Source organism: Teleopsis dalmanni, chromosome 1, assembly GCF_002237135.1.
Source record: "Teleopsis dalmanni isolate 2A chromosome 1, ASM223713v2, whole genome shotgun sequence".
Taxonomy (NCBI): Eukaryota; Metazoa; Arthropoda; class Insecta; order Diptera; family Diopsidae; genus Teleopsis; species Teleopsis dalmanni.
In genome coordinates, this window is record NC_051846.1 from 165,322,000 (window position 1) to 165,336,995 (window position 14,996).

The following is a 14,996-nucleotide window of genomic DNA, read 5'->3' on the forward strand; positions in this document are numbered from 1 at the left end:
GTAGTCATCATTTATTTTTTTTTTTAGTTTTGTTCTAATTTTATTATAGCAATTTTGAATTATTATTTTTATTGAATTTCTCCTTTGTAGTTTGTTAACAAGAATTCAAGAAAATCTCAAAATTTTAATACAAATTAACTCAATATTCGTATCTATTCCAAAATGCAAACCATACAAAACGCAGACTGGTTCGATGCCATTTTCTACTTGGGTAACTTTTTTTTAAATGAAATACAATTTTTATATATTAATATAATAAATATATAAAGAAAATTTATCACTGTACTAATAAATAAATATGATAATTTTTTCACTATAGGTAGTAAACCAAGATGTTAAAAAAGAGAATCCTCTTCAATTCAGATTCCGCGCTAAATTCTATCCTGAAGATGTAGCCGAAGAGATCATACAGGATATTACACTTCGCTTGTTCTATTTACAAGTAAAAAATGCCATATTATCCGATGAAATCTATTGCCCACCAGAAACATCTGTGCTGTTAGCTTCGTACGCTGTACAGGCACGCCATGGTGATCACAACAAGGGCACGCATACCGCCGGCTTCTTGACGAACGATCGTTTGTTGCCACAACGTGTAATTGATCAGCACAAGATGTCCAAGGATGAATGGGAACAGTCAATTATGACCTGGTGGCAGGAACACCGTGGCATGTTACGTGAAGATGCCATGATGGAGTATCTAAAGATAGCACAAGATTTAGAAATGTACGGTGTCAATTATTTTGAAATTCGTAACAAGAAAGGTACGGAATTGTGGTTGGGTGTTGATGCGTTAGGCTTAAACATTTACGAGCAAGATGATAAGCTCACACCTAAAATTGGTTTTCCATGGTCAGAAATTCGTAACATATCATTTTCTGATAAGAAGTTTATAATTAAACCGATTGATAAAAAAGCACCAGATTTTATATTCTTCGCTAGTCGCGTCAGAATTAACAAACGTATTTTGGCTTTGTGTATGGGTAATCATGAATTATACATGCGCCGTCGCAAACCGGATACAATTGACGTGCAGCAAATGAAAGCACAGGCTCGAGAGGAAAAAAATGCCAAACAACAAGAACGGTAAGTTGTAAAGAAAAATAAGTAGAAAATGTGAAAATAATTTTGAGTTTTCTTTTTGGTACGCAGTGAAAAGTTGCAACTTGCTTTGGCAGCACGTGAACGTGCTGAGAAGAAGCAGCAAGAGTACGAAGATCGCCTTAAGCAAATGGCTGAAGAAATGGAACGTTCTCAAAAGGATCTCTTGGAGGCACAAGAAATGATACGCCGTCTAGAAGAACAACTTAGACAATTGCAAGCCGCCAAGGATGAATTGGAGTTACGTCAAAAAGAATTACAATCCATGTTGCAACGTCTTGAAGAAGCCAAGAATATGGAAGCCGTTGAGAAGGCGAAATTGGAGGAAGAAATTCATGCCAAGCAAATGGAAGTTCAACGCATTCAAGATGAAGTTAATGCTAAGGATGAAGAAACTAAACGTTTACAAGATGAAGTCGAAGAAGCCAGACGTAAACAAGTGAGTTTATTATGTATAGTATTATTATTCGAATATAAATGATCAATTATTATTATTAGAAATAAAGTTATTAATTATTATTATTAGAAATAAAGTTATTAATTATTATGATTAAAAATGAAACGATTAATTATTATTATTAGAAATGAGGTTATTATTTATTATTATTAGAAATGAAATCTTTATTTATTATTAGAAAAAAAAGTATTAATTATTATTATTAGAAATGATACCTAAGATTAATTATACAAATATATTAATTATATTTGTTCTAAATTAAAAAATTTATCATTCAAACATTTATATTAATTAATCATTAAAATTTATATAATATTTTAATTTAAAATTAATTATTTTTAAATAATATAAATTAATATAATTATTCCTAATTTAATGAACTTATATATTTCTGATAAGTATATATTAGTTTAATATATATTAGCCACATAAATAGAAAAAAAATAATTTATATAATAATTAATATTTTATTAACGAGCTTCTACATTCCTGCGAAATATATATTAGTTTTGTATATATAAGCTATATATTGTATATAGGATAAAAAAAAAGTATTTAATATTTAAATATCTAAAATATTTATATAACAATTTTATTTTGCTCTAGTAATAGAATTTTAATTAGCAAAATGTTTCAGCTAAGAGATACTACAATTTATATTTTAATAAATTTATATAATTTAAAATATTTACTTAAATATTGAATGTTATTAATTAAATAAAAATTTAAAAATTATTTGAGCGAAACCCCAACTTACATTCATAGATATCTATATTAAAAAAATTATTTAATAGATATCAATTAGTTAACTAAATTAGAGAGTGATTGAGAGATTGGAGAGATTTTCTAATTTAGTTTAGTAGTTATTTATAATTATATAGTGGAAACATAAATATTTAATTAATAGATATTAATTAAAGTTCATATATATAAGCTTAATAATGTGCTACAATAACTTAACTACAAAACACGTTACTTTTTTAGGCTGAAGCTGCAGCTGCTCTATTGGCTGCTTCAACAACACCACAACATCATCATGTCGCAGAAGATGAGAATGAAAATGAAAATGAAGAAGAACTCACAAATGGTGACGCTAGCGGTGATGTTTCACGGGATTTGGATATAGATGAGCATATTAAAGATCCAATTGAGGATAGACGTACATTGGCTGAACGTAGTGAACGTTTACATGATCAGTTGAAGGTGAGTACCATTTATAAATATTATTGTTTTATGATAAATATCTAATTAATTAATTATTTCAATAATAGGCCTTAAAACAAGACTTGGCACAATCTCGTGATGAAACAAAAGAAACACAAAACGATAAAATTCATCGTGAAAACGTACGTCAAGGACGTGACAAATATAAGACATTACGTGAAATCAGAAAAGGTAACACAAAACGTCGTGTGGATCAATTCGAAAACATGTAAATTACTCTTCTGATTCCATTGATTTAAAAATAACATTTATAACAATAAAAATAAAAACAACAACAACAACACTACCACGAAGAATACAACAACAAATATCGACCAATATTAATAAACTTAACAATTTAAGCAATTATCAGCAGGAAAGTGTCTTTTATGTCGCAAAATAAAAACAAAAACAACATATTTTTATATATATATATTTATATATATGTGTATATAACATATAAAAACATAAATATATATACATACATATATATTTATTAACATATATATGTATTTCTAAACGCTTAATACAAACAACAATAATAACGACATTCATTTGCATTTTTAAGTTTGAAAATTAATATATTATTTTTCTTATATTTTTAAAATTGTTTAATCGAAAATAAAAGTTAATTATATTTAATAAATTACTTCCATTTTTCCTTTTAAAAATACTGGAGAAATTTTATTTAAGATTGTTCCGTCTTAACTATTATTATTATTATTATTATATGATTAATTATGTAATCAACTTATATATAAATATATATAATTTCTATTATATTTTTTTTTTTTTGAAAGTTTAAATATAATTTTAAGGCATAGTTGATGTTTTTACAATTTTAAATTTAAATTAAATTACATAAAATGAGAACGGTTAAAAATTGAAATATAACTATAACACACACAAAATAAAAAAAAACAAAAACAAATCCATTTACATTAATATAATTTTATTATTATATAAAATAAAAATAGTAATTTGAAGCATTTTAAATTTAACAAGAAAAATATATATATATTTATAAAGAACATGTATTATTGGAAAAAAAAGTATAAAGATGAAACAACGCATACTAGCGCAGGTTTGAATTATTAATTTTATTGTATTATTTTTCTTTTTTGTAACGCAAAATATTCGAAACTTTCTTATGTATACATAGTATATTTTTATAAAATTAAAGATTAAATAAATAAAAATTAATTTAATAGTTACAAAACAGAAACAAGTCATTTATTTACAAGTGCGTATGATAATAATATAAATTGTTTTAATAGAAATTTAATTTTGATTCTTTCCATAATATGTTTACGACTTTAAATAGCCAGCTAACCAATAATAATAATTAAAAGTTATAATATGATAATAATAATAATATAATAATAATAATAATATAACAATAATAATAATAATATAATAATAATATAATTATAATAATATAATAATAATAATATAATAATAATAAGAATATAATAATAATAAGAATATAATAATAATAATATAATAATAATAATATAATAATAATAATAATAATAAGAAAATAATAATAATAATATAATAATAATAATATAATAATAATAATAATAATAAAATAATTAAAATATAATAATATAATTAAATTAATAACATAATAATAATATAAATTAATAACATAATAATATAATATGTTTGCTAATATGTAATATATGCTAATATCAAATATTAGCAACATATTTTTAAATTAGTCTAAGATTTTATAATGTAAAATGACTTATTTGTACTTTTCCAACATTTTATAAATTAATATCCTGTTACAGTGCAAGCTTTGTTAAAGCGATACCTTTATAGGCATATATAGGTTTTAAATATAGGTTTTAACTATGCCATCCTGTAAGTCAACAGTCTTCTTACAATGTTTAACAGAATTTAATTAGATATCTATTTGTTATTTTTAATAGAAAGTGCACGTAATATTATAAGTATTAGATTGGGCGAAAAGTATTCGGCGTTATTTTTCTGTTCGCTTTCATTAAAAATTTTATGTATTTAAATCTAAACCTCATCTGAAAATTGTTTTTCAATTAAACAAATTATCTTTTTTTGGATAATTGATTGACATTGATATGAAAATTCTTATGAAACAAAATTTCGAATAAAATATGGCCCGAAAACATGATGGTGGTAGAGTCAGTATTATATTACAATAAACTGTCGGTGTTGGCGGATCACTATGTGATAGAAAGGATCACTCTGTGGATGAGGAGCGAACTGTACTCACCTTATGTGTCAGTGTTCTAGGGGAAGATCTAAAAACTTTGGGGCCCCTTACCGATCAAAACCTGGTGTCGTCCTGTAATATTAGGGAACTATGCAAGTTAATAGAATTGTTAGGTTGGTTCAATTTTACCTAATGGAGAAGTCGTCCCTTCTGCGTTCCTCGTATACTGACCTCGAGTTTGCGCATGTACAAACGTTAATCCTGTGGTACTACAACTAATAAACTCTTAGATGATCAGTTACATCCATTAGAGAAATTTAGATATGAAAGGTGCTTCTAGCTTTTATTTGCTTATTACTGCAAAGACATTATTGTGAAGGAGGTGATCAAGCGTGTTGTCTTCTTAAAGCATTATTAGATTATCATATATTCCCGTTGCTATAATACTTTTTTATTGGTCTAATACTGACCTCAAAGAAAAACTGGAAAATCTTTGTTAGTTCTTTGAAAATAAACTCGAGATTGTAGAACTATTATTCTACAATAATAATAATAATAATTCTAATCGAAGAACGGCAGAAGGCTGTTGAAAATGTTGAGGGACATTAGATATAATAGAATTATCTAATATTATAAAATATTAGAACTAAAAATTTTGTGGCCATTTAACGATAATATAAGGAGCCCATTATTAAGCATTGAAATTTAAGTTCATCTTTTTATTTCTTAATATTATTATTTAATGTTTATTCAAATTTTTTTGTTAGTTATTATAAATGGTTCCAACGATGAAGAACAAGTTAATTAAGGTTTGTGGTCATGAAATACACATAAAATCTTGTTATAGATGATCGTTTGATTGTTCAAGAGGAATAACATTGTATTATTGTAGCAGAGAGAATTGTAAGAGAATTAAAATATTTTTATTACGGATTTATTTATTCCCATCTGCCAGAAAATTTATAAATTTCTATTTATGCATCTATGAAAATTCAAAAAATAGGAGTGAAAATGTAGAGATTAGATGAAAAAAAATTTTGTCTTCTACAGAGACAGTTTATGGTTTATGAATATTAAGTTCTATTGTTTCATCTTCTTGCTATATATGTTCATTTCATCCTTCAAGAAGAATAACATTGTATCAATGTGGCACATAAAAACTGAAAGTATCAAAATATTGTTATTATGAAATTAATTATTAACCAATATATGCAAATATTGCGGATAAGTAACTCATATTTATGCAACTATTAAAAACCCAAGCAAAGGAGTGAGCAAGTAGAAATCAAAAAATAAGAAAATGTTGTCTTCCACACTTTGTTCCAATTATAAATCAAGATTTTCTCTTTACTCTTAAAAAACATATAATTTGTTTTAAAAATAATAGGAATATAAAACCATAGAATTAATTAATTGTATCTCATATTGACAAACTGTAATTGCTTTGGTTGATTACTCTTAATTGGCTAATAGCCAATATTGAATTAGCATTTAGACAAGATAAAACACCTTAAACTTTAACGATAACTGTACGTATAGTGGGTCAAGAAAATGTGCAGAAATAGCATACATTTTTCTCAATATATCTTCCGGTAAATATATAACAAAATCTTAAGTAAAAAATCATTTTATTGATTTTAAAATAATTAAATAACAAAACAATATATAGCCTTTGAAGCTTTTAGAAAAATTTTTTTTATGATTTTTCATATTTTTTAAATACATTGTTAGACAATGTTGCTTCAACTTAAAACCAGCATCAGTCTTATTTGGTATTTCCTTCTGTTTCTAATAACGCTTTCACAATGTATTCAACATTTGGACGTTCTGCAGTGCGATGCACAATACAGCCTTTAGATTCTATTGCACGACGTGTGCTGGGTCCAATTGCAACCAATTTATATTTATCGAAAGACAGATTTTTTGCTTTGAATACGTCATAGGTGCAATTGAAGCCTGACGGTGAGAAGAAGGTCAGTGTATCAACGGTATCGTCTTTGAGTGCAGTTTCCAAATTTTCAGCCAAATCTGGATTACATTTTGTTTCATACACTTCACAAGTTTCCACATCAAAACCATTCTCAGTTAAATTTGTGCGCAGGGCATCTGTTTGCAAATTTCCACAAGGTATAAGCAATGGTCGTTCCTTGTTGCCATCAAAATTATTAATTATGAACTGTGATAGGCTGGCTGCATTTCCACTTTGTTTGCCGTGAGTGAAAAGTTGTTGTAAATTCTGCATTGCTAAATTATGTGTCAATTCCCCGACAGCATAATTGTGTAACAATTTCCAACCAGGATTAAGTTCCATATCATTCAACGCATTTTCCACTGCCTCTACGCTACGTGGCGAGTTGAAAATTATACCGGAATATTTGTCCGGCTGCAATAATTTCGCTCGTAAATCATCAAGATTTTTAAAACAAAATACTAGTGTAGTAACGAATATAACGTTCTTCCCATGTTCTCGTAGAACGTCATTATACATATCGGAGCTCTCCGTTTCCGATTTCAAGAAAACTATCGTTTGACGACTCATCTAGGCGACTATAAATAACAAAATAATTTTATATTATTAGGCAATTAAAAAAATTACTGCGCTGTTGCAGTGGAATGTGAATGTAAATATAAAAACAAAAACAAAAAATAATGAAGAAGTGAAGTAACAAACACAGGGTTGCATTTACCAACAATACAATAATATTTATAATATTGCTGAATTGTCGACTGTTTTATTCAAAATATTATTATGGTCGTGTGCGAATTCAGGCAAATTGAGGTAAAGTGAATTGAAATTTCCCAAGGATTTTTTGTATTGCAATTTTGTAAATATTTATTTATTTATTTATTGCACTTATTTATTATTTTTGGTTAAAAGTTTTCAAATTTATTTATTCATTTATTAAACATCTTATAAAATTTTCACAATAATAATACCTAATTTACCTAATTTTTATGTAATTTACCCTACTAAAAATTCTGGTAAATACTAACATTCGCTGCCATACCGATATAATATAATATTTACCATCAATTTACTCGAACTCGCACATGGCTTATTTTGTTAATAACAAAAAAGGTGAATTTGTTTAGAGTTGTTATTAAAATATAAAAATTTTTTTTTTGTTCAATAATTGATTGTTACATTTTCTACCCATATATTAGTTGATATAAAAAGTATCTGTAATTTTTTGGTATACTTTTAAACAAAATTATTAATGAAATTATTAGTTAAATAATAAATGAATTTTAATAAAGCTTTTATTGACCATATTGACTCGGCCTACCCTTTACTGTCTGCTGCAGCCTATGCCTAGCAACTCTCTCAGAAAAAACACCAAAACAGCTGTTGTGTTTACTTTCAGTACTGGTTAGGACTATGTTTAGGTTTTTGGGGGCCACACTCACACTCAGCGATAATCTCCAATATTAGCATTTAGCAGAATCTAGCCTCTATAACTGCCTTCTTCTTCCCACTATTACGAGGAATTGTGGATTCAAAATAGTTTTCTTAGCTAATTGAGGAGGATTCGTTCCCCTCTCCACTTCAACTAACGTTATTGGCCATTATTATTTCCAATATTTTGCTATTTTTCGGTTAGCTTTAAAATTCTATTAGTGCATAATTTCTGTGGTTTATCGGTATAAAACTTGGTCAATGATTTGATTTTTAATAACTCTTTGGTCGTCTAACTTATTACCATTTAGAGAGTTTTGCATAGATTAAAACAAACAGTATTTAGATGGTGCAAGCTTTGAATTAAACGATGGATACATTAAAACTTCACACTGAATTTTCGTGAATTTGTACTGGATCATCAAAGATGCGTGTTACCTAGCAGTGTCATTATGGAGCACAACTTATTATCTGTTGGCCAATGCTGGTAGCTGTTGCTTGATAGTTTAGTTTAAGCGGTAAAGTTGTGAGCGGTAGACAACCAATTATTTACCTTACACCCCGATCACATTAGCATAATAGTTCAGTGAACATACATGTATATATATTTATAGGAAAGAATATTACTATAATAGTCATGTCTGTCAAGGTTCAATGGTGGGCGGGACCATTATTAATTTCTTGTTTTTATCTATCATCTTAGTTATGTCATTGGCATAAAAGTCCAGTGAACAGATTTTTATAGAGCCAATAGAGTCTGCGAAATTTTAATAGTGGAGACTGAAAAGGTATTAGCCACAAATAATCATCATTAATTCATGTTCCTGAATCTGAAAAGCAGATAACATGTAAGGATTACAAGACGAATACATGGGTAGGGGAATTGATGGATGTAATTAGAGTTAAGGGGGAGAGAGTATATAAGAGAAAATATTAGAATTAACTGTATAAATACAAATAAAAACAAAATTAATTTAATTTCACGTGCCCTTAAAACTTCTTTATTTATATATTTAATTGTATTTTATATATAATAATTATAATTTTAATATATAGAAACACACACAAAAAAAAAAAATGGCAGTATATTAAAGTTGGTTGTTTTTGTCTTTTAATATGTATAATTTGTCTTAAACCTATGATAAAAAATTATGTCAATTCAAAACATTTTTAATTTCAAATAAATTAATTCTAAACTATTCTAGTAGTTAAGTCTTATATATAATTCAATCAATAAATATTTAATTCATACATATATATATATATACTATAGAGAACAAAAATTAATTTAAAACAATTTCTTGCTTAACGATAATTAACAAAATAGTTAACTTTTAGATTTGAACGAAGATTTGTTAAGAAGTCATTTGACTCTCCTTCCATTTCTTAAGTAAATCTCCTCGTCTATATGTTGGCAGTACATCGTTAATTTTACGTAAGTTGAAAGAATTTTGACTATTTATGCTTCTACCATTGCTTGGCAGATTCCATAATTCAGAGCAAACGGATTGTGCCCGCGAAGAGCAATTTATTGATAACGGTTGCTCATAATTCCTTTTGGCAGTTGTATTAATGTGATAATTTCCATTGATTGGTTCGAAGGAATTATAATAATCTAAACGCGAAGTTGCATGTGGTGCTTGAACACTGTCAGGACATGCAGAATTATCACGATCAATTTGTGATTCAAAACCTGATGATAAGGAAGATGAACGTGAAAACTTTGCATCATTATTATCAATGGTATTATGTGGTTCATGAAATAAACTTGTAGCTCTTTGTTCTGTACGTTTATATCGATTAAATAACCCACCTGAAGACCAGGATGTGTTTGCATTTGAAGGTGATGGCATAACAACGTGTGCTTGTGTTTGTTGATGTAGAGTATTGTTAGGAACGGAAAATGGCGATTCGGCTCTTGTTGAAAATACATCAGAGTCCATACTTTGTAAAGTTGAATTTAAAAAACTATGGTTGTTCTTCTTTAACAGAGGCTCGGCATAAGAATTATATTGATGTAAGGCAGTGTTAGAAGCCGAAAACGGCGAATGAGCTACTCTGTTACAATTGTCTGCGTCTATATGTTGCAGTGTTGAATTTAAATAGTTACTTTCGTTGTTTTTGATAATAAAAGTATCACCATAGGGATTAGTAGTAAACGAAGAGTTTTTGTATAAAGAATTCTCATTATTTTTACGATTCAGATTTAGTACAGATTCTCGCAAAATATTTTTACTTGATTTTAGACCTTCTCCTCTAAAGGTAGAATTATGTGGCGTGCTATTGTTGTGGTTTAATGAAGAATTAGGTGAGCATGAAGTTGGTTTCTTGTTTGTAAAGCAGGTACGATAACTCAAAGTAGGAGAAAGTTGAGATCGTGGAAAACTGTTTATTGATGGAGCGGATGGTGTTACAGTTGAATAATTGGTTGTTGTAGGATATGATCGATTGCTATGAGCTGATGTTATGCTGCTATTGTAATAATCGCTTATAAAACTCTTTGTTTCCTCGTCACTTAAATATTCAGAGTAAATTTTGTGAAAACTATTTGTTGAACTGTCGTGTTGTGCACTAGACCAGTCGCTCGTCTTCGTTAACGTAAGAATAACTGTTAAGACAGACGCCGAAAACTTAAAAATAAAAAAAAATATTAATTTTATTTATAGTTTTGATAACTTCAATTAAAACTTACGAATAACATATTTTGTGAGATATGCACATCACTCACTAAACCAATAGCAAATGCAGCCCAGAGTGCGACTAAAAATGTAAAACGTGTCAATTTCAAACTATCCAATAAATTATAGTAGAGGGCAGTGCATAAGATTGTAAATGGGCTTATAACCATATATATAGAATTGAAATCTAGGCGAACTATATCTGGCATACTCAAACCCATTGAGTAAAGTAACATCATAAAAAGTGTGCGCACGAAAGATCCAATTCTGGCTATAATATCATATTTACTAAAGGTGTCCATATATGTGTACAGTACACGAATGAATGCAATCGAATGCGTTAATACTTTGAAGATACTACTTCCTAATAGCTCTCCAAATGTTTCTGTAAGTATATCACGTTTTATTGTCGTCATATTGCCTAGAAGACAAAATATATTCAAAAGTGCCATTGTGGCAATTAAAATCTTGAATTTATGTTTCTTTCGTTGTTTAACAGCCTCTTCAAGTTCCGTGAATTGTCCTTCTTTCAATAAGCCCGCACGTTTGGTGACATAGTCTAAAAATTTTGCACCCAAAGCTAAATTTTTCCCCTCGTTCAGTACGTTACGTACATGAAGTTTACAAGTACGGCATAAACCATACTGCTTTTCTAGCTGAGCACTGAAAAATACAAACATAAATATAGAAAATATTTTAATTAGTATTTTTACCAATATAATATATATTATTTTATAAAGATAAATGCAACTAAAACCAATCAAAAGAAGTGACAACACAAACAGATCCTCGAGAGCTACAACAATATCAAATAGAGAATGGAAAGTTATGACATATGATATCTATAACATATGACATATATGTTATGATATCTTATGACATATAAGTCATTATATCTTATGACATATATATGATATCAAAAATGAAAGAAGTCCACTAACAGTAACTGTAACCAATAATAGAAGAGAGAGTTGTATTTTGGGTTAAAGTTGCAAAAAAAGGGACTCAAATGAAAAAATTATATTAAAAATATTATATTAAAGTTCCAGAAACTTTCAGATCTACGTTATTTGTAGATTTTTTTATACAGATCAAAAAGTACCGCTTACTCCACCTATCAGATATTATTACAACAAAACGATAATACTATAAAAACTTCTTTCCTGTTCGGTTTATTTTTCAGATCTGACTTTTTGAGGCTTTTATCTGCTCGCAAATCATTGAAAGGTGAATTTAGAACCGAAAAAATCGGCAGTATGCCGTAAGATCTCAGAGAGATGAAAGCAAAGAACTGGAAAGAATGAAAGTATGTTGTGAAACAAGTTAAGGTTTTAAATGGACTGTATATCTATGATGATGATGATGATGATGGTGTTGTGAAACAAGCTTACGTTTCAAATGGACTGTATATCTATGTTGATGATGATAATGATGTTGATTATGATAACGATGATCTGTTCAAAAACCTTAATCGGATGTTACGCGAAAATACTTATGATTGAAATGAAGAAATTATCCTGGAAACAGAAACTAAATCTATTTTGAAGTTTTCAATAAATTACGATCTGGTATAGAAAGGATTCTATAAGAATTATTAGAAATATATTAATGAAGAAATCCAAACCATGAAAACCAAAGGTTTTTACATGTTCTCCTTATCTGATAGTACAGTAGTCATCAATCTTACTCTCTCCACTACTAATCAGAATATTACAATTTGTAAATAAATGTGCATAAAATTGTTTATTTATACAAAAACTTAAATTGTATATGTACTATGTTTATTCATATAATCATGTAGATTACATTGTTGATTTTTGATAAGTATCATAAACTACTTATAGTCATAGTGTGCAACTATGACTTTAATGATAATTCAAGATTTCGGAATTGATTAATTCTTTCAATATAGAATTTTACAAGTATTTTGTTCGATTGTTACGATCAATTAATTATATCATATATATATGTAAGAAGATGAACTGTTGGGGTGTAAAAATTTTTTTTGATCATATTGGAATGCCAAATAAGTTTCTCAATATAAATATATAAAATGGAAAACTCAATTTCAATCAATTCGCTTTACAAAAATACCTATGTTAGAAACCAATTATTTATCTGTACACCTATTAAATTTTTCCATCTGAATATCCAATTTGATTGTTAATTCTATTTCTCATGGTTTTCACATATAGTCAACTAATTTAATTTTTTAGCGATCTTGAACTTTTTCAATATTTATTGGAAAGTCTTGTAGTCTGTTTTTGTTAGATCGGTTTATTTTGCCGATGAATTAGGAATACAGTCATATTATAACATCTAACGTTATCTCCACTTCTGGACCAAGTAACTCAAAATAGCTCAAATACTTAGAGGTTCTCTGACAAACAGACCAGCAATGTTCAATGGATTTATTTTGTAGGCTGATTAAGAAAATTTAAGTTTGATAGGGTTTAATGTTTTTCTGTCCTTAATCTTCTTGCAACGCATGATGCTATTTTCTCTTCTCTATTATGATCAATTAGTCAAACTTAATATATACTTTATTTACAGAATTTTAAAAATTTTGGAAAATATTTTGTATCGAAAATACGTTGGAATCTGCAGACATAACATTTGCTTAATGAATACTAGAATATTTATTAATATTGATATAATCTATAGATAAACAATAATAAGAATTAAATATATATGTTGTCATTTAACAATATTTGAATAAATAAAAATAAAATGAAATACCTAAAAAAGGTTTATTTATGCAAATTGTAGTTACTTTTAATTATAATTTTAATTATATTAATTATTGTAATAAACATAATTATTTTATGTTTAAGACCTTGTGAATTTCATTCCTAAGTTAAGGTCGAATATGATTTCATCAACAGAACAAAATATGTATATAAATGATTAAATATAACTAATTGAATTTTTTAGTTCTGCAAAAATAATCCCTTTCTTTTATTCTAAACTGATTAAAGTATAGATAATAAGGTCATAGTTTAAGGCATTATTGAGCAGGTAAAAATTGATGTAACATCTGTCGTCTAAACCTTTTAATCTCTTTAATTTTTTTTTTACCACTACATAAATGTCTCTAATAGTACGTTAACTTACTTGTAGACCTTAAATTCCTGATCGAAACGATTTTCTTTCGTTGGTTCAAATTCTGCACGTTTTTCTACTATCCAATTTTGGGCTTCATTACATGCTTTACAAAGTCCATTTTGCGGTGATGAGGTAAGTGGTGTTGATGAGGGATCAGCAAATTGTATTTTATTAGTAGTTAGATTGCTGCAGTCATATTTCTCATATATTAGGCGATTACAATCCCCATTTTTGTTAAATCCATTATATTGCTCACATTTTGGACAGGTCCAACTGTTGGATTCGACATATAGGACTTTGGTATTTTCATTGCAAAACCAACAATTCACGGTAGTCTTAGTTTTTGATCTATAAATAGAATTTATTTAATAATAGCGCCAAAATTTTGCTACACTAATTATTCAACATATATATTTATTCGTTTGCATATATATTTTTTTATACAAAAAGATTAGGCGGCAACCGGTTTAAAATTCTTCCGCACATGTCAGATTAGTTAACTTACCGCACTTTTACATAAAATTTATGTAGTACTAAAAACACCACAAAAACAAAAGCCAATTTCGGTATTGTATTAGCCGCAATTTCAATAATATAATTATTATTCATATTTTACAATTAGAATGTTTTTACATATAATTTAATTTATTATTTATTATAAAAATATTGCACAGCAAAAAAATCACTAGCGCGGTCCCCGCGACAACCAATCAAGTGTATGTCACCTTATGCAGTACATTTGGCCTCATGCTGTCTGTATGTACTTATACTTTGCAATTCACCACAGTTTAACTACTGAATATTAGATAAAGCATTTAAGTATTTTTGGTGGCACCAGATACAACCTCGCATCGCGGC

The 14,996-nt window shown here is 27.8% G+C and overlaps 3 protein-coding genes across 6 annotated transcripts in view; 1 reads left to right on the plus strand and 2 right to left on the minus strand.

Moving 5' to 3' along the window:
- The window catches only part of LOC119669895 (moesin/ezrin/radixin homolog 1), a 67,872-nt gene extending 64,821 nt beyond the window's left edge, over positions 1-3,051 (plus strand). For 3 of the 4 annotated variants that reach the window (XM_038079942.1, XM_038079941.1, XM_038079943.1), the window contains 4 exons: positions 320-1,086; positions 1,153-1,540; positions 2,543-2,761; positions 2,830-3,051. In XM_038079942.1, the coding sequence (XP_037935870.1) occupies positions 320-1,086; positions 1,153-1,540; positions 2,543-2,761; positions 2,830-2,994 (1,539 nt within the window). In that variant the 3' untranslated portion in view covers positions 2,995-3,051. Of the gene's footprint in view, positions 1-184; positions 212-319; positions 1,087-1,152; positions 1,541-2,542; positions 2,762-2,829 lie in introns of all 4 variants that reach the window. The other variant, XM_038079944.1, reaches the window with a different exon arrangement.
- Positions 3,052-6,629: 3,578 nt separating this feature from the next.
- Positions 6,630-7,569, minus strand: LOC119669382 (uroporphyrinogen-III synthase-like). The gene has a single exon (XM_038079251.1). The coding sequence runs from the start codon at positions 7,495-7,497 to the stop codon at positions 6,724-6,726; it is 774 nt and encodes a 257-aa protein (XP_037935179.1). The 5' UTR covers positions 7,498-7,569; the 3' UTR covers positions 6,630-6,723.
- A 2,063-nt stretch (positions 7,570-9,632) lies between these two features.
- Positions 9,633-14,865, minus strand: LOC119669898. Its single transcript, XM_038079945.1, has 4 exons — positions 14,644-14,865; positions 14,148-14,486; positions 11,048-11,696; positions 9,633-10,985 (listed from the first exon to the last, which is right to left on the minus strand). Exons 1-4 carry the CDS (start codon positions 14,745-14,747, stop codon positions 9,711-9,713), a joined length of 2,367 nt encoding a protein of 788 aa, XP_037935873.1. The 5' UTR covers positions 14,748-14,865; the 3' UTR covers positions 9,633-9,710.
- Between the last annotated feature and the right edge of the window lie 131 nt (positions 14,866-14,996).